Below are 24,737 nucleotides of genomic sequence, written 5' to 3'. Positions count from 1 at the left end.
AGCAGAACATTGCAAATTCGGAGGGTTCCTCCAAGATGTCTTTGAGTCCTAGTCGCACAGTCCGACAGCACAGAGGCAGACCATTTGGCCCAAACTGGTCCATGCCCTCTCATCCTCGATTCCCCAACTCTGGATTAACGACCTGAGTGCATTCACCCGATCCCGATCTTCTATATCCCTATAAGAGCTCCCCACCCCAGTCCCCTATGCTCTAAAGAAAAATGTCCTAGCTTGTCCAATCTCTCCCTGTAACTCAGCCCACTGAGTCCAGGCAACACTCCTGTAAATTTCTTCTGCATGCTTTCCAGTTTAAGACCATCCTTCTTTTAACAAAGTGACCAAAACTGAACATAATACTCCAAGTGCGGCCTCACCAACATCCTGTACAACTGCAACATAACTTCCCAACTTCTACACTCAATGACCTGGCTAATGAAGATCTGTGTGCCAAAAGCCTTCTTCACTGTTCTGTCTACCTATGACTCCACTTCTAGAGAACCATACACGTGAACTCTATGGTCCCTGTGCTCCACTACACTTCCTAAAGATCTAACATTCACCATGAAACTCCTATCTTGATTTAGAGTCATAGAGATGGACAGCATGGAAACAAACCCTTTGGTCCAACCCGTCCATGCCAACCAGATATCCCAACCGAATCTAGTCCATCCTGCCAGCACCTGGCCCATATCCCTCCAAACCCTTCCTAATCATATACCTATCCAGATGCCTTTTAAATGTTACAATTGTACCAGCCTCTCCCACTTCCTCTGGCAGCTCATTCCATACACATACCACTCTCTGTGGGAAAAAGTTGCCCTGTAGGTCTTTTTTATATCTTTCCCCTCTCACCCTAAACCTACGCCCTCTAGTTCTGGACTCCCTGACGCCAGGGAAAAGACTTTGCCTATTTATCCTATCCATGCCCCTCATAATTTTGTAAACTTCTATAAGGTCACCCCTCAGCCTCCGACACTCCAGGGAAAACAGCCTCAGACTGTTCAGCCTCTCCCTACAGCTCAAATCCTCCAACCCTGGCAACATCCTTGTAAATCTTTTCCGAACCCTTTCAAGTTTCACAACATCATTCCGATAGGAAGGAGACCAGAATTGCATGCAATATTCCAACAGTGGCCTAACCAATGTCCTGTTCTGCCGCAACATGACCTCCCAACTCCTGTACTCAATACTCTGACCAATAAAGGAAAGCATACCAAACATCTTCACTATCCTATCTAGCTGCGACACCACTTTCAAGGAGCTATGAATCTGCACTCCAAGGTCTCTTTGTTCAGCAACACTCCCTAGGACCTTACCATTAAGAGATAAGTCCTGCTAAGATTTGCTTTCCCAAAATGCAGCACCTCGCATTTAGATTACTTACCATGTGGAAACGGGCCCTTCGGCCCAACAAGTCCACACCGACCTGCAAAAGCGCAACCCATCATACCCCTATATTTGGCCTGTAAAAGGGAAGTCCGTCAATGGCAGCAGCATACCTAAGGGTGGCACAGTGGTTAGCACTATTGCCTCACAGTGCCAGAGACCCAGGTTCAATTCCCATCTGTGTGGAGTTTGCACATTTTCCCCACGTTTGCGTGGGTTTCCTCCGGGTGCTCCAGTTTCCTCCCACAGTCAAAGATGTGCAGGTTAGGTGAATTGGCCATGCTAAATTGTCCATAGTGTTAGGTGCATCAGTCAGCGGGAAATTGGTCTGGGTGGGTTACTCTTCGGAGGGTCGGCGTGGACATGTTGGGCTGAAGGGCCTGTTTCCACACTGTAGGGAATCTGATCTCATCTAATATGGGCACTGGTTCTGTCAATGCAGATGTTTTGTCAAGATTACCACTAGTGGCAAATCAGGATGTTCCTGATTGGAATCTGAAACTTAGTACTTTTCCCAGGAAGGCCAGGTGTGGAACACCTCCTGGAATGACCTGGTCTTGAGCCAAGGGGTGAACTTGGTCCTGAGAGAAACCATCCAGAGTTACATCCTGAGCTGTCCAGGAGGTGGACGTTATCCATATCAGGCAGGTGTTTAATGTGCGGAATGAGAATTGTTCTTCCCTCCCCTGTTAAGAGGAACGTTGCTGGACTAATTGCTTCAAGGGCACCCCAGCAAATGAAAGAAACAGCCAGGAGCTAGTTTTGGTGGCTGAAGGTGGACTCCCAGATAGAGGAATAATCAGGATCATGTGAATCATGCACATTAGTTAGGAAGGCATCGCCATTGCCACCTCTTCATCCATGGGAATGGCCTCAATCACCAATGTGGTAAATTCTCGTCAGTTACAACCAGTGGAAAAATAGATGGCCACTTCATGGGACCTGAGATGATGGTCATGAAGTCTACATTTGAGGACACAATAGTTGACGGGATGGAATATTTGCCAGGTTCTGAATCCCAGAACAAGTCAAGAGTGACAATGCCCCACGGCTTGTGGCACAAGAGTTCAAAGAGTATCTGGAAAATCCCAGAGTCAGACATGTGAGATAATCTTCGTGTTGCCCTGCTACACTTCAATGATCCAGTGCTCACTGAAGCCTTTAATGTTCAAATGCCACCTGAAAACCATATTTGAATAGACCAGAGGGGTGGGAGAGTGAAGTTAGGAAGCACAGCTGGTGAGAAGGGCAAGAAACCCAAGGTCAAGGCTGTTCCAAAAAAGAGAGAGCATGTTAGCCCGGAATAATACATCTGTGGAGAAATGGATCCCAGTGGTGGTGCTGGCTCAGTCAGGACTGTTACCATATATGTGGTGCAGCCTCGGAATGAACACAGCTAGAGGAGATATGGCTGATCACTGCACCTCACCAACCAGAGATGAGCCGGTCCAGGTGGGATCAGTGGTGTTGACAGAATCATCTGTCTCCAAGTCAGGTTGGCCGCTCCCAGGGTGGAGACAATGGCAGCAGCAGCCAATCAAAGTGGGATATGTCTGCTGAACAATAGGAGCCTCCAAAGTCCGGGAGACTGCACTAGAAAAGGTTCCTGAAATGGGGAGACAGACTCAGTGGAATTGCCATCCCCTGAGAGCCTGATCGTGTCAATATAGACTTTGGAAGGGTTATTTCATTTTCCATGTTTTTTTTGTAACTATTGCTGACAATGTACATCTACTGGCTACAACGCCTGCTTAATAGTTGTCATTGTTGAGTATATTGTTAAGGGGAATTTGAAATAAAAGGGGAAGTGAAGGGTGTTATCAATGTAGTTGGATGTGTGCTATCCCTTTGAGAGAGAGTCTGGTAACCCGGAGGAAGGAGCTACGAGAGGCACTTAAAACCTCAACTGTGCAGCTGAGAGAACACATAATATAATATTCCCTATTCCGTATTACTGTCTATCAACTGTGGTCTAGTGAATCATAAACATAACAATATAACCTCCTTGCTCTTGTAATCCATGTTCCTATTAATAAAGCAAAGATACTGTATACTTCAGTTATTCAGCATCAACCACCCTGACCTTCTGGTTGCCATCCATTTTGATTCCTGCTCCCACTCCCCCAGTGACATCTGCATCCTTGGCATCCTCCATTGTCAAAGTGAGGCCAGACATAAGCTGAAGGAACAACACCTCCTATTTCGCCTGGGGAATTTACAGCCCAGTGGCCTCTATATTGAATTCACCAGCATCAAAATCCCTCCAGCCTCATCCCATATCCAGCCCTTCCCTCTCCTCCCCGCATTCCTGACATGACCTCACCTGTCTATCTTCCTACTCATCTCCCCTCTCCACCCTTCCCAGTGTCCAATCACAATAACCCCCGACCTGCATCCACCTGTCACATCCCATCTACCCTTCCCCCAGCCCTGCCCCCCCCCACTATTTATTTATGGGCTCCCCTCCCCCTCCCCAGTCCTGATGAAAGGTTTTGGTCTGAAACGTTGACTTTCCTGCTGCTCAGATGCTGTCTGGCCTGCTATCTTTTCCCAGCTCCACATCTTTTGACTTCCAGCATCTGCAGTCCTTGCTGTCTCCAATGCTTTAGTTACTGCTTTTACCTGTCCTGCCACTTGCAAGAATCTGTGCACACATGCACGGCGGTCCCTCTGCCCTTACAGCCCCCTTAGAATTGAACTCCCTTTTATAGATTTTCTTTCAATGTTTTTCCAAGCAAAATGCATCACCTCAGTTTAGAAGCTTCCTCTTTCTGTCATTTAAGTTGTATTCACTTGGATTTTTAATGTTATTGCTGGCCAGGTAGTAGGTGCAAAACCCTTTTCAGCTATTTCTGTAAAGGTAATGCTACATCAGTGTACGAATTTTCTCCTAAGTAGTAACAAATCCCCAGTGTAGAGCATAATCCAGGAAATTAACTGACTCTGCTCAGAAAAGAGGTTGGTCACAACAGATTTGACCAAGTGACACCATGTTTATCATCTTCTCAATGGAAATGAATCCACTGTTCACCTGTCTTAGAAAACATTAAACATGAGCACTTCAGTGGTTTTAGTTGTTAAATTGTATATGTTAGGGCAGTTCTCTTGTGTTGCACGGTGGCACAGTGGTTAGCACTGCTGCCTCACAGCGCCTGAGACCCGGGTTCAATTCCCGACTCAGGCGACTGACTGTGTGGAGTTTGCATGTTCTCCCCGTGTCTGCGTGGGTTTCCTCCGGGTGCTCCGGTTTCCTCCCACAGTCCAAAGATGTGCGGGTCAGGTGAATTGGCCATGTTAAATTGCCCATAGTGTTTGGTAAGGGGTAAATGTAGGGGTATGGCGGCTGGTCGCTTCGGCGGGTCGGTGTGGACTTGTTGGGCCGAAGGGCCTGTTTCCACACTGTAAGTAATCTAATCTTAAGTCTGGTTCTATCACTGATGTTAGCAAACTGGCTTGAACAAATAATTAATTCGAAGACTGGAATTAGTCAAAGAATATTAAGATTTCTCTTAGCAAAACAAAAACTAACAATAGACCAGTCTTCAAAGTAGTTCTGTTCTAATTGGTCAAATGGGTGGCACGATGGCTCAGTGGATAGCACTGCTGCCTCACAGTGCCAGGCACCCGGGACAGTCTGTGTGGGGTTTGCACGTTCTCCCCATGTCTGTGTGGGTTTCCTCCGGATGCTCTGGTTTCCTCCCAAAGTCCAAAGATGGCAGGTTAGGGTGAATTGACCATGCTAAATTGCCTAATGTTCAGGGATGTGTTGGTTAGGTGCATTAGTCATGGGTAAGTGTAGAGTAATAGGGGTAGGGGAATGGGTCTGGGTGGTTACTCTTTGGAGGGTCCGTGTGGGCTTGTTGGGCCAAATAGGAGTTCTATGAAATTAGAAAGTTTTGCTGAGATAACAGTACAGTGCGTTCGACTATTACCCTTTTAATGTTAATTTTCACATCACATCTCTATGACTCTATGACTCTATAACATATGGGATTAGCATGTGACTCAGTTTGGTCAGTTCTTCCAAATGAGGAAGGAAAATCCATTAAGGGATCTGGGAAACTGGGTTATTTTAGAGTTTGGCAGTTTCAGGAAATTCCTTGTCTCAACAATAATATCAGAATAAAGTTACCAAACAATCAGGCACAGCTTTACAGTAACATCATAAACATCAAATACACTTTTAAATTAAAAACTAAAAGTGTTATCGTTCTGATCTGTGTTTCCCGGATCCTGATCTTACTGAATCTTGTTTTTATAACACAGTGCTTCATATCTTTTTCACCAATTGTTTTCAATTCTAATTTTTTTCTTCCAAAACCTGAAATCATGCACTTATCAGCTATCATCATCTGTTTTGGAAGAAGAAGCAACTTTGAATTAAATGTCATTTCAAATGTGACTAAGAGTTTTACTTCTAAAATATGCCAAAAATTTCCATATTGATATCATCGTGTTATTGGTATAAACAGGTAAATGTTTGATGTTTTTCATGCAGTGAATCAGGCAGGGGGTGTTAGCCAATGAATCTTGTGAGATTTAAATGTGTATTTCTCATGTCCAACTAAAGCAGATTTAGAACATGTGAGCCCTGTGCTCTTTTACTGAAAGTAATATTTTATTTCCTGTTTATTGTAGCAAGATGGAAGTCCAGACAGCGTAAGACTAAAAGGTGAGTTTTCATTTTATTCATAGATTTCTGTTAATGTTGTCCTGATAAGAAAACCAAAATGTATTAGTAGCCATTGTCTTTGTATCTTTGCTTTTTGTACTTCTGGAGCAATTAATTTTAGTTTATCAAGATGTATTGAGAATGGAATCTCTTCAGTTCATCTGCAAATTAATGGAAATGAAAATCAAGTGTGTTTTATAATAGGCAAACAGTTTTCTCTGTTAGTTTGTCACTTCGGATGAAAGATGTTGCTGTAGACAAAATGAAAGATGTTAGATCTCAGGAACTACCATTTTAAATACTACGTCAAATGAATATTTAACTTGTGCAATGTCTTGTTTTCCTGAAATGCTGCTTTATGGTGAATGTAGCCTTTTTTGTGGTGGGAATGGAGCCAACCAATTCCTGGCTGGTATATAGACGCCACAACAAATCATGTGGTTCAAATGTCCCAATTCAGTGCAGTGTCTCAGAGGTAGCTTTGTACCTGATGCGCGTTGGGACCCTGAGGAAATCTGGACATGCGCATATCCCTGAATTTGCACAAGAAGGTTAAATTTCCAACTGGTGGATTTACCCTGCCAGATTACTTTGTGGTTCCCACAACAGTGAGTCCAGCTGGCCAGAGCTATGGCTGTTTGCTTTATACTCACCATCGTTTTTACATAGGCTATTTTACACTAAGGGTTGTCAACCTGTATCTTACAGAAAGCTGCTTCTGATTAATTAAAATCTAAAGTACATATGGGAAATATATTTTGCTATTACAATTGAATTATATATGAAAGGAAAATTGCTATAAACCTTTATTTCGCTGTGAAACTTGACAGTGCAGGCTGCCTAGTAGTATTGGGTATCTGTTGTTCATCATAGAATCATACGGAGTAGAAGGGGCCTATCAGTCCACCAGGTCTGCACTGACACATGAGTAATAGCTGATCTCAACCTCATCCCATTTACCAGCATTTGGCCCATAGTCTTGAATGTTACAATGTGTCAAGTGCTCATTTAGGTACTTTTCAAACAATGTGAAACAATCTGCCTCTACCACCCTCCCTTGTGGTACATTCTAGCCTGTCACCACATCTGGGTAAAAAGATTTTCCATCCCATCCTCCCCCTAAATCACCTTGAACCCGTGTCCCCTCATGACTGACTAAGGGGAATAGCTGCTTCTATCCGTGTCCCTCACAATCTTGTGTACCTCAAACAGATTGCCCCTTAGGCTTCTCTGCTCCAACAAAAGCAACCCAAGCCTATTAAACCTTTCCTATAACTTAATTTTTTATCACACCAACATCCTGGTGAATCTCCTCTGCATCCCCTCCATTGCAATTGTTTCCTGTAATGTGGCAATCAGAACTGCACACAGTACTCCACCTGCGGTTTCACCAAAGTTCTATGCAATTCCATCATGACTTCCATGTCTCACCTGATGAAGGTCCCACATCCCTTTTTCACCACCCTACTGACTTGCCCTTCTGCCTTCTGTAAACAAACATGCCAAGATTCCTTTGATCCACAGAACTTCCTAGTGTTATGCCATTCATTGAATACTTTCTTGTCAAATTACTTCTACTAAAGCGTTAACACCTCTCACTTTTCAGAGTTGAATTCCATCTGCCATTTATTTACCAATTTGGCCATCCTTTTTATATCATCTTGTCACTCAAAACACTCAACTTCACTGTTAAACATCCAAACAATCTTTTTATTATCTGCAAACTTACTAATTTAACCCCCAAAACAGTAATCTATGACATTTATACAATTGATGACTAATAGAGAACCCAGCACAGGCCTCTGGAGTACACACTGGACACTGGCTTTCTACAACTGAGCCAATTTTGAATCCACTTTATCAAATTATCCTGTATCCCATGTGCATTTGCATTCTTGATAAATCTCCTATGTTGGATCTTATCAAAGGCTTAGCTGAATACAACATCACTTGTGATTTCCTCATCTACATGCCTGGTTACCTTCTCAAAAGATGCAATCTAATTTGGAAGACCTCCCTCTGACAAAATCGAAACGTGTGGCGCTGGAAAAGCACAGCAGATCAGGCAGCATCCGAGGAGCAGGAGAATCATCATTTCAGGCATAAACCCTTCATGAGTATTTGCAGTCCTCACTTTCTCCTAGTCCCCTGCTCTCAGATGCTGCCTGACCTGCTGTGCTTTTCCAACGCCCCACTTTTCGACTCTGATCTCCAGCATTCGCAGTCCTCACGTTCTCCTCCCTCTGGCTATCCCCGATCAAGCCTTTCCAAGTGGAGACAGATGCCCTCCTTCAAAATTTTCTCCAATATTTTCCCCACCACTGATGTGAGACTCACTGGGAGGGCAACTCTGATCGAGCCAAATAGATGTTTGTTGATCAGGCAGGTTCAACGTTTGGATTTTGATGAAGTTCATTTCATAAAATTCACAAAGGTAGGGAAAAGCAAAACGTGAACTCACCAGTAATTGGTTAGCTCCATTCTCTCCACAAAAAAGGCTACATTCACCAGAAAGCAGCATTTCAGGAAAACAGGACATTATAGAAGTTAAATATCCACTTAACACAGTATTTAAAATGCTAATACCTGAGAGCAATTCCCTTGTTTATTTGCAGATGTTACTGTACTTTTCAGTATCCATGAGACTGCAGAAATTTGCTTTGATTTCAACTGAGTGTCATTTTGAAGACTGACAATCTCCATTTCCCAACTAACAACCAAGGCTATACAGCACATTAATTTCTTCTGGACTGTCACTCATGACCACTTTCATGAAAGGGTTTGAAGTCAACGTTCTACAGGGCTTCAGATTAATTCTGCTGCTGAAGTCTTGGCCAAGTCTGGTCAAGGAATCTTTGTACTTGTCAGTGTCCAGGATTCCATTAGTAGTTTCATTTTCTGCCTGCATTTCCGGTACCTAGACTTGCTCTAGCGGAAGACTTAAGTTTCAGCTTTAAGGCTCTCACTGCACTAATCATGTCAGCAATTGTCTTCTGTTTCACTTGCAATTTACAGTCAGGACATTCAAGTTCTCTGTCGTCTTTGTTTCTTGAAGCCATTAAAGCTATGATTTATGACAAAAGTAATTGATTTATTGTCTCATGTACCGAAGTACAGTGAAAAGCTTTGTTTACGAGCAGTGCAGGCAGGTCATAGTAAGTAAGGATGTGCAGATCAAAAAGACTTTGACAGAGGCATTGCTGATTGAGTAATTTTTTACACATTTAGAATTTAAGTTGAAGTGTAGAATGGTTATAAGTAATGTTATAATTAGATCTGCAGTAGGGAGTTTACAAAGAATTGTGGGGTATTGGTGCCAGCATGAATTTACCAATGAAAACTTTGATAGAAAAGAAATCAGTGTACTATTTTTCCCCTTCTAAGCCTGCATGCAACAAAATATTACCATACTTGGATGACAGTTAATCAAGAAATGACTTGAAACGTTGGTGTTGCTTGGCCTTTGCAGGAAATGAAGGAACAGAAGAACAGGAGTAGGCCATTCAACCTGTTGAGCCTATCCTGCCATTTCCACTATCATGACTGACTGATTGCCTCAATGCCTTCTAATCCGTCCTATTCTGTTAATCTTTTGTTTTTAACATTCACAGAGGGAGGGTGTCACTGGCTAGACGAGCACTTATTGCCTATCCCTAATTGCCCAGAGGGCAGTTAAGAATCAATCACATTGCTGTGGGTCTGGAGTGACCAGTAGGCCAGACCAGGTAATAATGGCAGTTCCTTCCCTGAAAGGCCTTCATGAGCCAGATGGCTTTTTCCTGACAGTCCATAATAAAAACCGAAAGCACTACAGATGCTTTAAATCAGAAACAAAAACACAATTTGCTGGAAAAGCTCAGCATGTCTGGTAGGATCACTGGAGAGAATTCAGAGTGATTCTTCCTCAGAACTGATAGTAGTGAGGAAAATGTTGGTTTATATACAGAAGGTAAGGTGGGGTGGGGGAGAGAGTGGGTAAGGAGTAAACAATAGATGGGGATAGAGCCCAAAGACAGAGAAGAACAGTTGGACAGACAAAGTAGATAATGATCTGGCTATAAATAGGGTCTGTTAGTGGCTAACGATCGGTCGTGTGTAATAACAGACTGTGTGAGATAATGAGGCCTGGTGTGTGGAGGTTAGGATAAGGACGTGGAAGAACTCCAAGCCTGGAAGCTGTTGAATTTGATATTGAGTCCGGAAGGCTGCAGGATCCTCAAGTGGAAAATGAGATGCTGTTCTTCCAACTTGTGCTGAGCTTCTCTGGAGCACTGCAGCAAGCCTGAGACAGATGTAGGCCAGGGAATGGGGTGGTGTGTATGTAGGCCAGGGAATGGGGTGGTGTGTTGAAGTGGCAGGCAACTGAAAGCTCAGGGTCTTTTATGTGGATCACAGATGCAATGATCACAATGTTCCAAAATGCAGACCCCAACTCCATGAGGTAAGTTTTTATAATTACTTATCTTCCCAGGCTGCTCTCCGTTCACTCTCCCATTCAGCTCCAGTTCTGAAGTGCAGGCCCCAAATCCACGAGGTAAGTTTTTATAATCTCTTACCTGAGAGTCACAAAGGCAGAGAACCTGAGAGTGAGCAGCACAGAGTGGAAGAAATAAATTGGTCATCATTAGACTTTTAATTCTGGTAATTTATTGAATTCAAATTCCACCATCTGATATGATGGGATTCGAACCCTGGTCTCCAGAACACTATCTGAGTCAAAAGGTTAACAGTCCAGTGATAATACCACTAAGCCATTACCTTCCCTGTACACAATTGATCATCAAATATTTATGAAGATCTACTTTAAAACTGCTCCAAGACTGAGCTTCTACATCCCTTAAGGTCATAGAACTCACAGAATCACTACCCTTGAGGAATAAAACGATTTCTCTTCATCTTAGTCCTACATGGCATCCCCCTTATTTTTAAATTGTGCCCCTTATATTGTGCTCCTCACTAGGGGAAACATCTTTCCTGCATAGAGACTTTGTAACAGAGAAAATAGGAGCAGGAGTAAGCTATTTGAGCAATTCAATATTATCATGACTTATGAACCAATCAGCCCCCTGTTCCCTACTTTCACCTCATGCACAATAATATTAGTCCTCCCTATTCTATTCCTACATATATTCCTACTGCAACAAATCTCTCACCTGTGCTCTTTGCTCCTGAGACAGGCAGCTCACTATCCTATGACGTGGTTTCGAGAAATGCACACTGGTCTGAGCATGGCTAGGGTACTATGTTTCATACAGTTCCATCATAACCTCTCTGCTCTCAAACTAAAGGCACGTTTACTATTTGGTTTCTTACCCTCGTCATCCATCTGTCCTGATACTTAAGAAATTGATGCACATACACACCAAGGTTCCCCCTCGTTGCTTCCCAAAGTCCTGTTGTTCATTATGTTTGTTCTGCTCAAGTGCATCACCTCACGTTCTTCCAGATTGAATTCCATTTTCCACTTATTAACCCATCTGGCCAACCTGTGTGTAGTGTAAGGCTGTCCTCTTCACTATTTACAATCTCACCACTTCTTGTATCATCTGTAAACTTAGTGATCATTCCTCCAACATTCAAGTCTAAATCATATATAAAAACCACAAACAACAAGGACCCCAACACTGCATATTTTTGCGGAAACACAGACACGGGGAGAATGTGCAAACTCCACACAGTCAGTCACCTGAGGTGGGTATTGAACCTGGGTCTCTGGCACTATGAGGCAGCAGTGCTAACCACTGTGCCACCCTTGCTATTAGCCTACCATGCAGGACTTTATCAAAAGTCTTGCTGAAGTCCAAGAAAACTATCTCAAAAGCGTTGCCCTCATCTGCATACTGGGCCAGCTCTTCAAAAAAATTTAATCATGTTGGTCAGACATGACCACCCCTTAACAAAACCTTGGTTCTTGGTGAATCCCTGCCTCTCCATTTGCAGTTAATTCTGTCCCTCAGAATTTTATCCAGTACTTTCCCCACCGTTGAAGCTGAGTGACTGGTCTGTAGTTTCCTGATTTTATCCCTTGCTCCCTCCTTGAATAAAGGTACCATATTGGCTGTCCTCTTGCTCTCTGGCATCTTTCCTGTGGCCAGAGAAGAATTCAAACATTTTGCAAACACTCCTGCTATTCCTACCTTGCCTCACTGTACAACCTGGAACACATTTCATCCAGCCCTGGAGATTTATCTACTTTTAAGCCAGCTAGACCACTCAGCATCTCCTGTCTGTCAGTGCTAATTATTTAATTGTATCACAGACCTTCTCCATGATTCCTATAATCTATATTTTTCATCCCACGAATGAACATCAACACAAAGTATTCATTTAAATCCCTACCTACACCCAAACTATCATTGTGGTCATTAATGGGCCTTATTATCCTTTACTCTTTAGAAGTTAGATTAGATTCACGACAGTGTGGAAACAGGCCCTTCAGCCCAACAAGTCCATGCTGACCCTCCAAAGAGTAACCCACTCAGACCCATTCCCCTATGGCCAATTCACCTGGTCTGCACATCTTTTGGATTGTGGGAGGAAACCAGAGCACGCCCACACAGACACAGGAAGAATATGCAAACTCCACACAGACAGTCGCCCAGGACACGAATCGAACCTGGGTCCCTGGTGCTGTGAGGCAGCAGTGCTAACCACTGAGCCACCATGTCACTTACTCTTTATGAGTTTCACTGTTGTGAAACAACTTAGGATTTTTCAAGTCTACTTACCAAGCTATGGGAAGGATACAAGAAGATGGAAAGGGAACCGATAGGCAGTGCAGGGATCCCATGTGGCTGCTCCCCTCAATAAGAAGTATACCATTTTGGATACTGTTGGGGGGATGACTTATCGGGGTAAGCCATGGGGTACAGGTCTCTGGAACAGTACCTGTCCCTGTTGCTCAGAAGGGAAAGGGAGAGATGAGCATTGGGGACTCCATAGTTAGTGGAACAGACAGGAGGTTTTGTGGGAATGAGAGAGATGCACGGTTGGTGTGTTTCCTCCCAGGTGCCAGGGTTTGTGATGTCTCGGATCATGTTTTCGGGATCCTGGATGGGAAGGAGGAGCAGCCCCAAGTCATGGCCCACATAGGTAAGAAAAGGGATGGGGATTTAAGGCGGAAATTCAGGGCGCTAGGATGGAAGCTTAGTGCTAGAGCAAACAGAGTTGTTATTTCTGGTTTATTGCCCGTGCTAAATGCCAGCGAGACGAGGAATAGGGAGAGAGAGGAGTTGAACACATGGCTACAGGGATGGTGCAGGAGGGAAGGTTTTGGATTCCTGGGTATATAGTATATAGACAGGTCAACAAGAGGCGAGGCCACATTGGATTTGGTACTGGGTAATGAAACTGGCCAGGTGTTAGATTTGAGGTAGGTGAGCACTTTGGTGATAGTGACCACAATTTGGTTATGTTTACTTTAGTGATAGAAAGGGATAGTTGCATACTTCAGGGCAAGAGTTATAGCAAGTCAATTATGATGCAATTAGATAAGATTTAGGATGCATAGGGTGGGGAAGGAAACTGCATGGGATGGACACAATTGAAATGTGGACCTTTGTCAAGGAACAGCTACTGCGTGTATGTACTTGATAAGTATGTACCTGTCAGACAGGGAGGAAGTGATCGAGTGAGGGAGCCATGGTTTACTAAAGAAGGTAAGTCTCTTGTCAAGAGGAAGAAGAAGGCTTATGTTGGGATGAGATGTGAAGGCTCAGTTAGGACGCTTGAGAGTTACAAGTTGGCCAGGAAAGACCTAAAGAGAGTGTGAAGAGGAGCCAGGAGGGGACATGAGAAGTCGTGGGCTGATAGGATCAAGGAAAACCCCAAAGCTTTCTGTAGGTATATCAGGAAAAAAAGGATGACTACAGTAAGATTAGAGCCAGTCAAGGACAGTAGTGGGAAGTTGTGTGTGGAGTTCGAAGAGATAAGAGAAGTGCTAAATAAGTATTTTTTGTCAGTATACATACTGGAAAAACACAATGTAGTCAAGGAGAACGCTGAGATACAGGCTACTAGAGGTTCACAAGGAGGAAGTGTCAGCAATTTGGGAAAGTGTGAAAATAGATAGATCCCCTAGACCGGATAGGATTTATCCTAGGATTCTCTGGGAAGCCAGGGAGGAGATTGCAGAGCCTTTGGCTTTAATCTTTATGTCATCATTGTCTGTAGGAACAGTGGCAGAAAACTAGAGGAGAGCAAATGTTCAAGAAGGGGAGTAGAGACAACCCTGGTAATGATAGATTAATGAGCATTAATTCAGTTATAGGTAAAGTATTGGAAAAGATTGGAAGAGATATGATTTATAATCATCCAGAATGTTGATTAGGGATAGTCAGCACAGTTTTGTGAAGGGTAGGCCATGCCCCACAAACCTTATTGAGTTCTTTGAGAAGGTGACCAAACAGGTGGATGAGGGTAAAGTGGTTGATGTGGTGTATATGGGTTTCGGTAAGGTGCTTGATAAGGTTCCCCATGATAAACTATTGCACAAAATACAGAGGCCTGAGATTAAGGGTGATTTAATGGTTTGGATCAGCATTGGCTAGCTGAAAGAAGACAAAGGGTATTGGTTGGTGCGAAATGTTCATCATGGAGTTCAGTTACCAGTGGTGTACCACAAGGATCCGTTTTGGGTCCACTACTATTTGTCATTTTTATAAATGATCTGGATGAGGGTGTAGACGGATGGATTTGCAGATGACACGAAGGTCGGTGGAGTTGTGGACAGTGCCGAAAGATGATGTAGGTTACAGATGGACATAGATAAGCTGCAGAACTGGACTGAGAGGTAGCACATGGAGTTTAATGTGGAAAAGTGTGAAGTAATTCACTTTGGAAGAAGCAACAGGAATGCAGCATACTGGACTAATGGTAAGATTCTTGGTTGTGTAGATGAGCAGAGAGATCTCAGTGCCCATGTACATAGATCCCTGAAAGTTGACGCCCAGATTGATAGGGTTGTTAAGAAGGCATACGGTGTGTCAGCTTTTATTGGTAGAGGGATTGAGTTTCAGAGCAATGAGGTCATGCTGCAGCTGTACAAACTCTGGTGCGGCTGCAGTTGGAGCATTGTGTACAGTTCTGGTCACCACATTATGGGAAGGGTGTGGAAACTTTGGAAAGGGTTCAAAGGAGATTTGCCAGGATGTTACCTGGTATGGAGGGATGGTCTTATGAGGAAAGGCTGAGGGACTGAGGCTGCTTTCGTTAGAGAGAAGAAGGTTGAGGGATGACTTAATTGAGACATATAATCAGAGGGTTAGATAGGGTGGACAGTGAGAGTCTTTTTCCTCAGATGGTGATGGCTAGCATGAGGGGTTTAAATTGAGGGGTGATTGACATAGGACAGATGTCAGAGGTAGTTTCTTTACTTAGAGAGTTGTCGGGGGTGGAACGCCTGACCTTCAACAGAAGTAGACTCGCCAACTTTTAGGGCATTTAAATGGTCATTGGATAAACATGGATTCAAATGGAATAGTATAGGTTAGATGGGCTTCAGATTGGTTCCATAGGTCACCACAACATTGAAGGCCGAAGAGCCAGTACTGCATTGTAATAGACAATAGACAATAGGTGCAGGAGTAGGCCATTCAATATGATCATGGCTGATCATCCTTAATCAGTATCCTGTTCCTGCCTTATCTCCATAACCCTTGATTCCACTATCTTTGAGAGCTCTACCCAACTCTTTCTTAAATGAATCCAGAGACTGGGCCTCCACTGCCCTCTGGGGCAGAGCATTCCACACAGCCACCACTCTCTGGGTGAAGAAGTTTCTCCTCATCTCTGTCCTAAATGGTCTACCCCATATTTTTAAGCTAATGGTCTATGTTCTGGATGAATGTGCTAGTAGGAATGCAAAGAGGGGGAGATTCATCAGTACATTGCCTGGAATGGGCGTTTCACCGATGAAGAGAGGTTGGATAAGCCTGGGTTCTTTTTGTTGAAATGGACGTTTGTGGAGATTCTTGTAAGGTTCTGTAGGGCATGGACGGACGAGATGGAAAGCTGCTGTTCTCCTGAATCCAAGGATCAAGAACAAGGTGGCATAATTTTAAAATGAAAAGTAGGAAGTTTTGATGCTATTTGAGGACAGTGATTTTCACCAGGAGTGTGGTTTGGTCTGGAATGCACATCCTCGGAGAGTAGTTGAGGTGGTTAAAAGTCCAAGTAAATCACCTTCACTGGCCCTCTCTTATCAACTCTATTAGTTATATCATCATAAAATTACAATAGAATTGCTGCACATGATTTCCCTTCTGTAAATCCATGCTGACTTTCTCCAACAAACACAAACATGAGTTGCTGGTAGAGCTCGGTGGGGCTGACATCTGTGAAGAGAAATCAGGGTTAACATTTTGGGTTCAGTGATCCGTCCTTAGAACTCTGTTTCTGATTTACAGCATCTGTAGTTAGTCATAGAGACGTACAGCATGGAAACACACCCTTCGGTCCAACCCATCCATGCTGACCAGATATCCCAACCCAATCTAATCCCACCTGCCAGCACCCAGCCCATATCCCTCCAAACCCTTCCTATTCAGATACCCATCCAAATGCCTCTTAAATGTTGCAATTGTACCAGCCTCTACCACATCCCCTGGTAGCTCATTCCATACACAAACCACCCTCTGCGTGAAAAAGTTGCCCCTTGGGTCTCTTTTATATCTTTCCCCTCTCACCCTAAACCTATGCCCTCTAGTTCTGCTCCTCGACCCCAGGGAAAAGACTTTGTCTATTTATCCTATTCATTCCCCTCATAATTTTGTAAACCTCTATAAGGTCAACCCTGAGCCTCCAACGCTCCAGGGAAAACAGCCCCAGCCTGTTCAGCCTCTCCCTATAGCTCAAAATCTCCAACCCTGGCAACATCCTTGGAAATCTTTTCTGAGCCCTTTCAGGTTTCACAACATCTTTTCGGTAGGAAGGCGACCTGAATTGCATGGAACATTCCAACAGTGGCCTAACCAATATCCTGAATAGCCATAACATGACCTCACAACTCCTGTACTCAATACTCTGACCAATAAAGGAAAGCATACCAAAAGCTGCCTTCACTATCCTATCTACCTGCAACTCCACTTTCAAGGAGCTATGAACCTGCACTCCAAGATCTCTTTGTTCAGCAACACTCCCTAGGACCTTACCATTAAGTATATAAGTCCTGCTAAGATTTGCTTTCCCAAAATGCAACACCTCACATTTATGTGAAGTAAACTCCATCTGCCACTTCTCAGCCCATTGGCCCATTTGGTCCAGATCCTGTTGTAATCTGAGGTAACCCTCTTTGCTGACCACTACACCTCCAATTCTGGTGTCATCTGCAAACTTACTAACTGTACCTCATATGCTCACATCCAAATCATTTATGTAAATGACAAAAAGTAGAGGACTCAGCACTGAACTTGTGGCACTCCACTGGTCACAGGCCTCCAGTCTGAAAAATAACCCTCCACTACACCCTCTTCTACCTTTTGAGCCAGTTCTGTATTCAAATGGCTAGCTCTCCCTGTATTCCATGAGATCTAACCTTGCTACTCAGTCTCCCATGGGGAACCTTGTCGAATGCCTTACTGAAGTTCATATAGATCACATCTACTGCTCTGCCCTCATCAATCTGCTTTGTTGCTCCTTCAAAAAACTCAATCAAGTTTGTGAGACATGATTTCCCACACACAAAGCCATGTTGATTATCCCTAATCAGTCCTTGCCTTTCTAAATACATGTACATCCTATCCCTCAGGATTCCCTCCAACAACTTGCCAACCACTGACGTCAGGCTCATTGGTCTATAGTTCCCTGGCTTGTCTTTACCGCCCTTCTTAAACAGTGGCACCACGTTTGCCAATCTCCAGTCTTCCGGCACCTCACCTGTGACTATCAATGATACAAATATCTCAGCAAGAGGCCCAGCAATCACTTTTCTAGCTTCCCACAGAGTTCTCGGGTACACCTGATTAGGTCCTGGGGATTTATCCACTTTTATTCGTTTCAAGACATCCCGCACTTCCTCCTCTGTAATCTGAACATTTTGCAAAATGTCACCATCTATTACCCTACAGTCTATATCTTCCATATCCTTTTCCACAGTAAATATTGATGCAAAATATTCATTTAATATTTCCCCCATTTTCTTTGGCTCCACACAAAGGCCGCCTTGCTGATCTTTGAGGGACCCTATTCTCTCCCTAGTTACCCTTTTGTCCTGAATGTATTTGTAAAAACCCTTTGGATTCTCCTTAATTCTATTTACCAAAGCTATCTCATGTCCCCATTTTGCCCTCCTGATTTCCCTCTTAAGTATACTCCTACTTCCTTTATAATTTTCTAAGGATTCACTCGATCTATCCTGTCTATACCTGACATATGCTTCCTTCTTTTTCTTAACCAAACCCTCAATTTCTCTCATCATCCAGCATTCCCTATACCTACCAGCCTTCCCTTTCACCCTGACAGGAATATACTTTCTCTGGATTCTTGTTATCTCATTTCTGAAGGCTTCCCATTTTCCAGCCGTCCCTTACCTGCGAACCTCTGCCTCCAATCAGCTTTTGAAAGTTCTTGCCTAATACAATCAAAATGGCCTTTCTTCAATTTAGAACTTCAACTTTTAAATCTGGTCTATTCTTTTCCATCACTGTTTTAAAACAAATAGAATTATGATCGCTGGCCCTGAAGTGCTCTCCCACTGACACCTCAGTCACCTGCCCTGCCTTGTTTCCAAAGAGTAGGTCAAGTTTTGCACCTTCTCTAGTAGGTCCATCCACATACTGAATCAGAAAATTGTCTTGTACACACTTAAGAAATTCCTCTCCATCTAAACCTTTAACACTATGGCAGTCCCAGTCGATGTTTGTAAAGTTAAAATCCCCTACCATAACTACCCTATTATTCTTATAGATAGCTGAGATCTCCTTACAAGTTTGTTTCTCAATTTCCCTCTGACTATTTGGAGGTCGATAATACAATCCCAATAAAGTGATCATCCCTTTCTTATTTCCACCCAAATAACATCCCTGGATGTATTTCTGGGAATATCCTCCCTCAGCACAGCTGTAATGCTATCCCTTATCAAAAATGCCACTCCCCCTCCTCTCTTGCCTCCCTTTCTATCCTTCCTGTAGCATTTGTATCCTGTATCCTGGAACATTAATCTGCCAGTCCTGCCCATCCCTGAGCTACGTTTCTGTAATTGCTATGATATCCCAGTCCCATGTTCCTAATCATGCCCTGAGTTCATCTGCCTTCCCTGTTAGGCCCCATGCATTGAAATAAATGCAGTTTAACTTATTAGTCCTACCTTGTTCCTGCCTGCCCTGACTGTTTGTTTGTTTGACTCACTTCTGTTCTCAGCTGTACCCATCTCAGATTGATCTCTTTCCTCACTATCTCCCTGGGTCCCCCCCCCTCCCCCCACCTTACTAGTTTAAATCCTCCCAAGCAGTTCTAGCAAATTTCCTTGCCAGTATATTAGTCCCCTTTTAGTTTTTATTCTATCCTTTTCCAATTTTGTCACATTTTCACTGTTACTATTAAGTCTTCCATAGTGGACTCTCTCATTTCTCCACTACTAACCAGTATTGCACTCCCTGTTCTCTCTCTCTCTCTCTCCTGTTTAAAATAATGGGTTACATTAGCAACCCTCCAGTCCATCGGAATTTTTCCAGACACTCTAGAATCTTGAAAGATACCCACCAATGCATTCACTATTCCTCTGGCCACTTCCTTGTGCACCCTGTTAAAAATCACACAACACCAGCTTATAGACCAACAGGTTTATTTGGTGTTGTGTGATTTTTAACTTGGTCCACCCCAGTCCAACACCGGCACCTCCACATTCTGTACCTTGGGATGGTGATAATAGGGCTCTGAGGGTTCATCAGCAGTTTAATCCCAGCAGTTTCCCCAGCACGTATTTGCTAATGGTCTGATGTTCTTCAGTTCCTTCCATTCACTAGCCACTTTTCCGGTTTTATTTTGTGCCAGACCTGAATAAACAATTTTTGCAATTTATCCATGCACTGTTTAAATATCTATCATTGCCAATCTATCATCCTATTCGTCCCTTTAAGTAATCTTTCTCATTTCTTCATAGCCAGCTTGCACCTTATACCATTATAGTTTCCTTTATATTCAGAAACCCTGAATCAATTATGTCACTCTCCATCTTCATTCAGAATTCCATCATATTCCGGTCACTCTTACCCCAGAGGCTAGATAAGCGAGAATGTCAATTACTGCTTGTTTGTTGCATAATACCCTGTCTATAATGGTTTGTTCTCTAATTGATTCTCAATGTATTAATTCTGAAAACCATCCTAAGCACAATCTAGGATTTCTCCTGATTTGATTTGTCCAATCTATATGCAGGTTAAAGTCATCTTTACTGCTTGTATTTCAAATTTCCTGTTTAATCCCTTTCCCAACATTACAACTGCAGTTTAGGAGTCAGTATACAGCCCACTATTGTTATCTATCCCCTGGCGTTTCTAAGATCTAGCCATACAGATTCCACTTCAACAAAGTTAATGTCCCTGTATTCCTGATGAAGGGCTTTTGCCCGACACGTCGATTTTCCTACTCCTCAGATGCTGCCTGAACTGCTGTATTTTTCCAGCACCACTCTAATTCATTAATGTCCATCTTCACTATTGCTTTAATTTTCTCTGTAACTTGCAATGATATCCCACCTCGCTTTTCATTTTGTCCCTCCTTCCTAAACACTGAATGTACCTGGAAATTCAGCTTTCATCCATGCCATCATATCTCCGTAATGCCAACCATGTCATATCCATTTATGTTTATTTGCTCAACTAATTCATTCAATTTATTGTGAACACTCGACACATTAAGACATAAAATCTGAAGGCTTTTCTTTATAACATTGTTAATCTTGTTGCATTGTTTCGCACTGTGATTCTTGCTCTCGAATTGCCCATCAATTTCCTTATTTCCCATTCCCTCTGCCATTTTAAACCCTCTCTGATTACACTGGCGAATACTTCCCTTAGGATATCAGTTCTGGTGTTGTCCAAGTGCAGTCCATCCAGTTTGTATTGGTCCCACCTTCACCAGAACCAGTCTCTGTGTCCCAGGAATCTGAAAGCCTACCCCTTGCAACATCTCTCCAACCATGTCCTGATTTGATAAATTTTGGTACTCCGACTACGTTTGAAGTGTACGTTTAAATTTGCTTTCTAGCTCCCTAATATCCTCATCTCTTTTTATTACCTATGTCATTGTTACTGATGTGTATCCCGATGACTGGCTGGTCATTCTGCCAATCTGGAATGCTGTGTTATGGCCCTGAACCATCCTTGGCCCTCGCACCCAGGAGGTAACATATCATTCTGGAGTCTTCTTTGGAGTTACATAAATGTCAATCTATTTCCTTTACAATCGACCATTCCACCAATTACTGTGGCATTCCCACATTTATACCTCCAGTCGCATACAGCAAATTTGGCTGTTGCTATTTTCTTCTGACAGGACATTCACCCCCAACAATGATATCCAAAGCATCATAACTGTTTTGCTATTACCTGACTTGTCCTCTTATTCTGCCTGGTGGTTATCCATTCCCTCTCTACCTGTGGTGTCTTAGCCTGCAGAGTGATTACTTTTGTGCACATGATACTCTCAGTCACGTGAATGGTCCACAGTGTCCTCAGTTACTACTGTACTTCCAAAAATCAAATTCTTGAGGATACAAGCTCTGCACATGTTCTGACCTCGGGCACTGATACTGTGCCCAACCTTGCACACAGATCTTGAAGAGCACACCCACAGCCTTGAGCTCTCCCTACATGTCTTACTCCTTTAAATTAAATCCTTAGATTGCGCTTAAAATCAAGTGGTATTAATTATTGTAGGGCCCTTCTTCTCTGCATCTTTGGACGATTGTCCTTAAAAATTATAAAACAAAATTAAACTTACAATCTTATAAGTTATAGAAGTAAGAGAACTACTCAACCAACCTTAATTAATTAACCTTAATTACCTGATCAGCTCCTTCCCCATGCCCTGCGTCACTGTTTGAATCCTGATGTTTACCTCAGGAGCTCTGCCTCTGTGTTCAGAGATGTGGAGGTGCCGGTGTGGGACTGGGATGGACAAGGTTAAAAATCTCACAACACCAGGTTATAGTCCAACAGATTTATTTGGAAGCACTAGCTTTCGGAGCGCTGAGATGTCACTTCTTTTAAATATAAAACCTTCAGTCATCTCGAGAATGTGACTTAAAAGACATTCTGGGATTTACATATTAATGAACTGAAACCTGCAACCCATTCTAAAAGACTTAACAGCAATCTCGGTTTGTTCAATACATCATTTCAGTTGCATGACACTGTAATCTTTTGCTATAAATTCTGTGTCTTACGATCCTGCTCCACAGCTCCCTAATGAAGGAGCAGCTTAATGTTGTTTATGAGCAGTAAAGGTACATCATAGTAAACATGGACGTACAGATCAAAAAGACTTAGAGGCACATAGGTTACATTGTATGTATGTTACATTACGCAGGATGTGCAAGAGGCAAGATCAATGTTCGCAAGATTATCATTATCTGAACATAGAGGGTCCATTTATCAGTCTAATAATGGCCAGAAGAAGCTGTTCCTGAACCTGCTGATGTATGCGTTCAGGCTTCTGTGCCTTCTGCCTGACGGAAGAAATTGTAGATGACTATTACTGGGTGCAATAGGTCTTTGATGTTGGCAGCCTTTCCATGGCAGCAAGCAGTGTAAATGGATGGAAGATTGCCTTCTGTGACGGTCTGGGCTGTGTACACTGTCTTCTGCAGTTGCCATACCAGACCATTACGCACCAGACAGTCTACTTTCAATGGTGCATCTGTAGACATTGGTGAGTTTCCTATGGACATGCCAAATTTCCTGAGCCGCCTGATGAAGAAGAGGCGTTGTTGTGCCTTCCTGCCTTCCCGACTATCGCATCTACGTGGGAAGTCCAGGACAGGTTGTTGGTTTTCACTCTGGGGAACCTAATACTCTGCATCCTCTCAATTTCAATTCCATTGATGTGGATGGAAATGTGTCCTCCTCCTTTCTTTCTGAAGTCAATGATCAGTTCTTTAATTTTGCTGATGTTGAGAGAGAGTTTGTTCTCATTGTACCACATCACCAAATCTTCTGTCTCCCTTCCTTGTTATGACTCGTTGTTATTAGATATCCGTCCAACTATGGTGTTGTTGTCAGCGAACTTGTAGATGGTGTTAATTTGGAATTTGGCAACAGAGTCGTGGGTGTACAAGGAGTACAGGAGGGGGCTGAGGACGCATCATTGGGGTCTCCTTTGTTGAGTGGTCTATGGGTTAGAAAGCTAAGTGTCCCATTGCAGAGGGTGGAGCTGAGACCAAAGTCATGGAGTTTTGACACCAGTCTGGAGAGGACAATGGTATTGACTACGGCCCCACCTTCAAATAGCAGACGTAGGTGTCCTTTTACAGATATTCCAGGGATCAGTGTAGGCCTAGGAATATGGCATCTGCTAGTGGACTTGTCACATCATTAGGCAGATTGTAGGGGATCAAGGCAGGCTGGGAGACTGGAGTTGATGTGGACCATGACCAGCCTTTTGAAATACTTTATGATTATTGAGGTCAGAGCCATTGGGCAGTAGTCTTTGAGGCACTGTTGGTAGTTATTGTTTGCAAATGTTTCCTTATTCTTGGTCAAATAATGAGAAGGTTTGAAAGATGCCTCTGTTGCAGCATCAGCTTTATTGGGTGATTTGTTAAAAAAGATTGCTGTCTCTTCAACACAGTTTATTCATTAACTTACTTTGTTTGTGAGCCATGACTGCTAACTGTTGGAAAATTCCTCAAGATGTTTGTGCACTGTTGCAATGTGCCTTTTGACATTGCTCTATTTTTCCAGCCATACAGTTCACTGTTCAAATTAATCCTACATACCTGTGAACAAAGAAATCTTTCCTCACTCTTCATGCAAGTAGTGTGTCTTTTGCCTTCACACAGATGGACTTGTCTCTGCGTTCATGACATCGACAATGGTATATTATTCTTCCTGCCATAGTTTAACGGGCTCTGAGGCAGCTTACAATCGTACACAGCAATGACATATAAAGGGACAGAGTTAGCAAATGAAATGGTTTTATTTTTGTGTCAATTCGTTTCTTCTGCTTAGTTTTCGTAGAGTTTCACAGCCCAGAAAGAGGCCCTTTGACTTACTGTCTCTGTGTCAGTTATCAAGCACCTATCTACTCTAGTCCTGGGTCATTTAAATACTTCTTGGTTCCTGCCTTCTTTTAGCTCTTCCTTACATTTTCTCTACATCTTCTGCCTTTTGTTTTAAATCTACGTTACCCCGCACCCCGGTGATGAATCCATTGACTAAAATGAATGGTTTCTTCCTTTCAAGCCAATGTATGCCCGCATAATTTTGTACTTATGTACCCCCCTCAACCTTTTCTGCTTGAAGGAAAGCAGCCACAAGCCTATCTAGACTCTTCTCAAAGCTCCAGCCCAGGCAACACCCTGATGACTCTCCTCTGTACCTTCCCTAGTGCAATCAAATACCTCCTGGAGTGTGCTGCGCACTATCCTTAAGTTGTGGCTTAAAATCTTATATAGCTCCATCATTACACCCTTGCTCCTGATTTTCCTGCTCCTCGGATGCTGCTTGACCTGCTGTGCTTT

The 24,737-nt window shown here is 43.1% G+C and overlaps 1 protein-coding gene across 2 annotated transcripts in view; it reads left to right on the top strand.

Moving 5' to 3' along the window:
- fstl5 (follistatin-like 5) overlaps window positions 1-24,737 on the top strand; it is a 532,169-nt gene that overhangs the window by 29,622 nt on the left and 477,810 nt on the right. For both annotated transcript variants that reach the window (XM_060832827.1, XM_060832822.1), the window contains exon 2: window positions 6,025-6,058. In XM_060832827.1, the coding sequence (XP_060688810.1) occupies window positions 6,025-6,058 (34 nt within the window). The remainder of the gene's footprint in view (window positions 1-6,024; window positions 6,059-24,737) is intronic.

This window comes from Hemiscyllium ocellatum, chromosome 1 (assembly GCF_020745735.1).
Source record: "Hemiscyllium ocellatum isolate sHemOce1 chromosome 1, sHemOce1.pat.X.cur, whole genome shotgun sequence".
In the NCBI taxonomy this organism is placed as follows: Eukaryota; Metazoa; Chordata; class Chondrichthyes; order Orectolobiformes; family Hemiscylliidae; genus Hemiscyllium; species Hemiscyllium ocellatum.
This window is presented reverse-complemented; position numbering and strand designations above follow the sequence as displayed.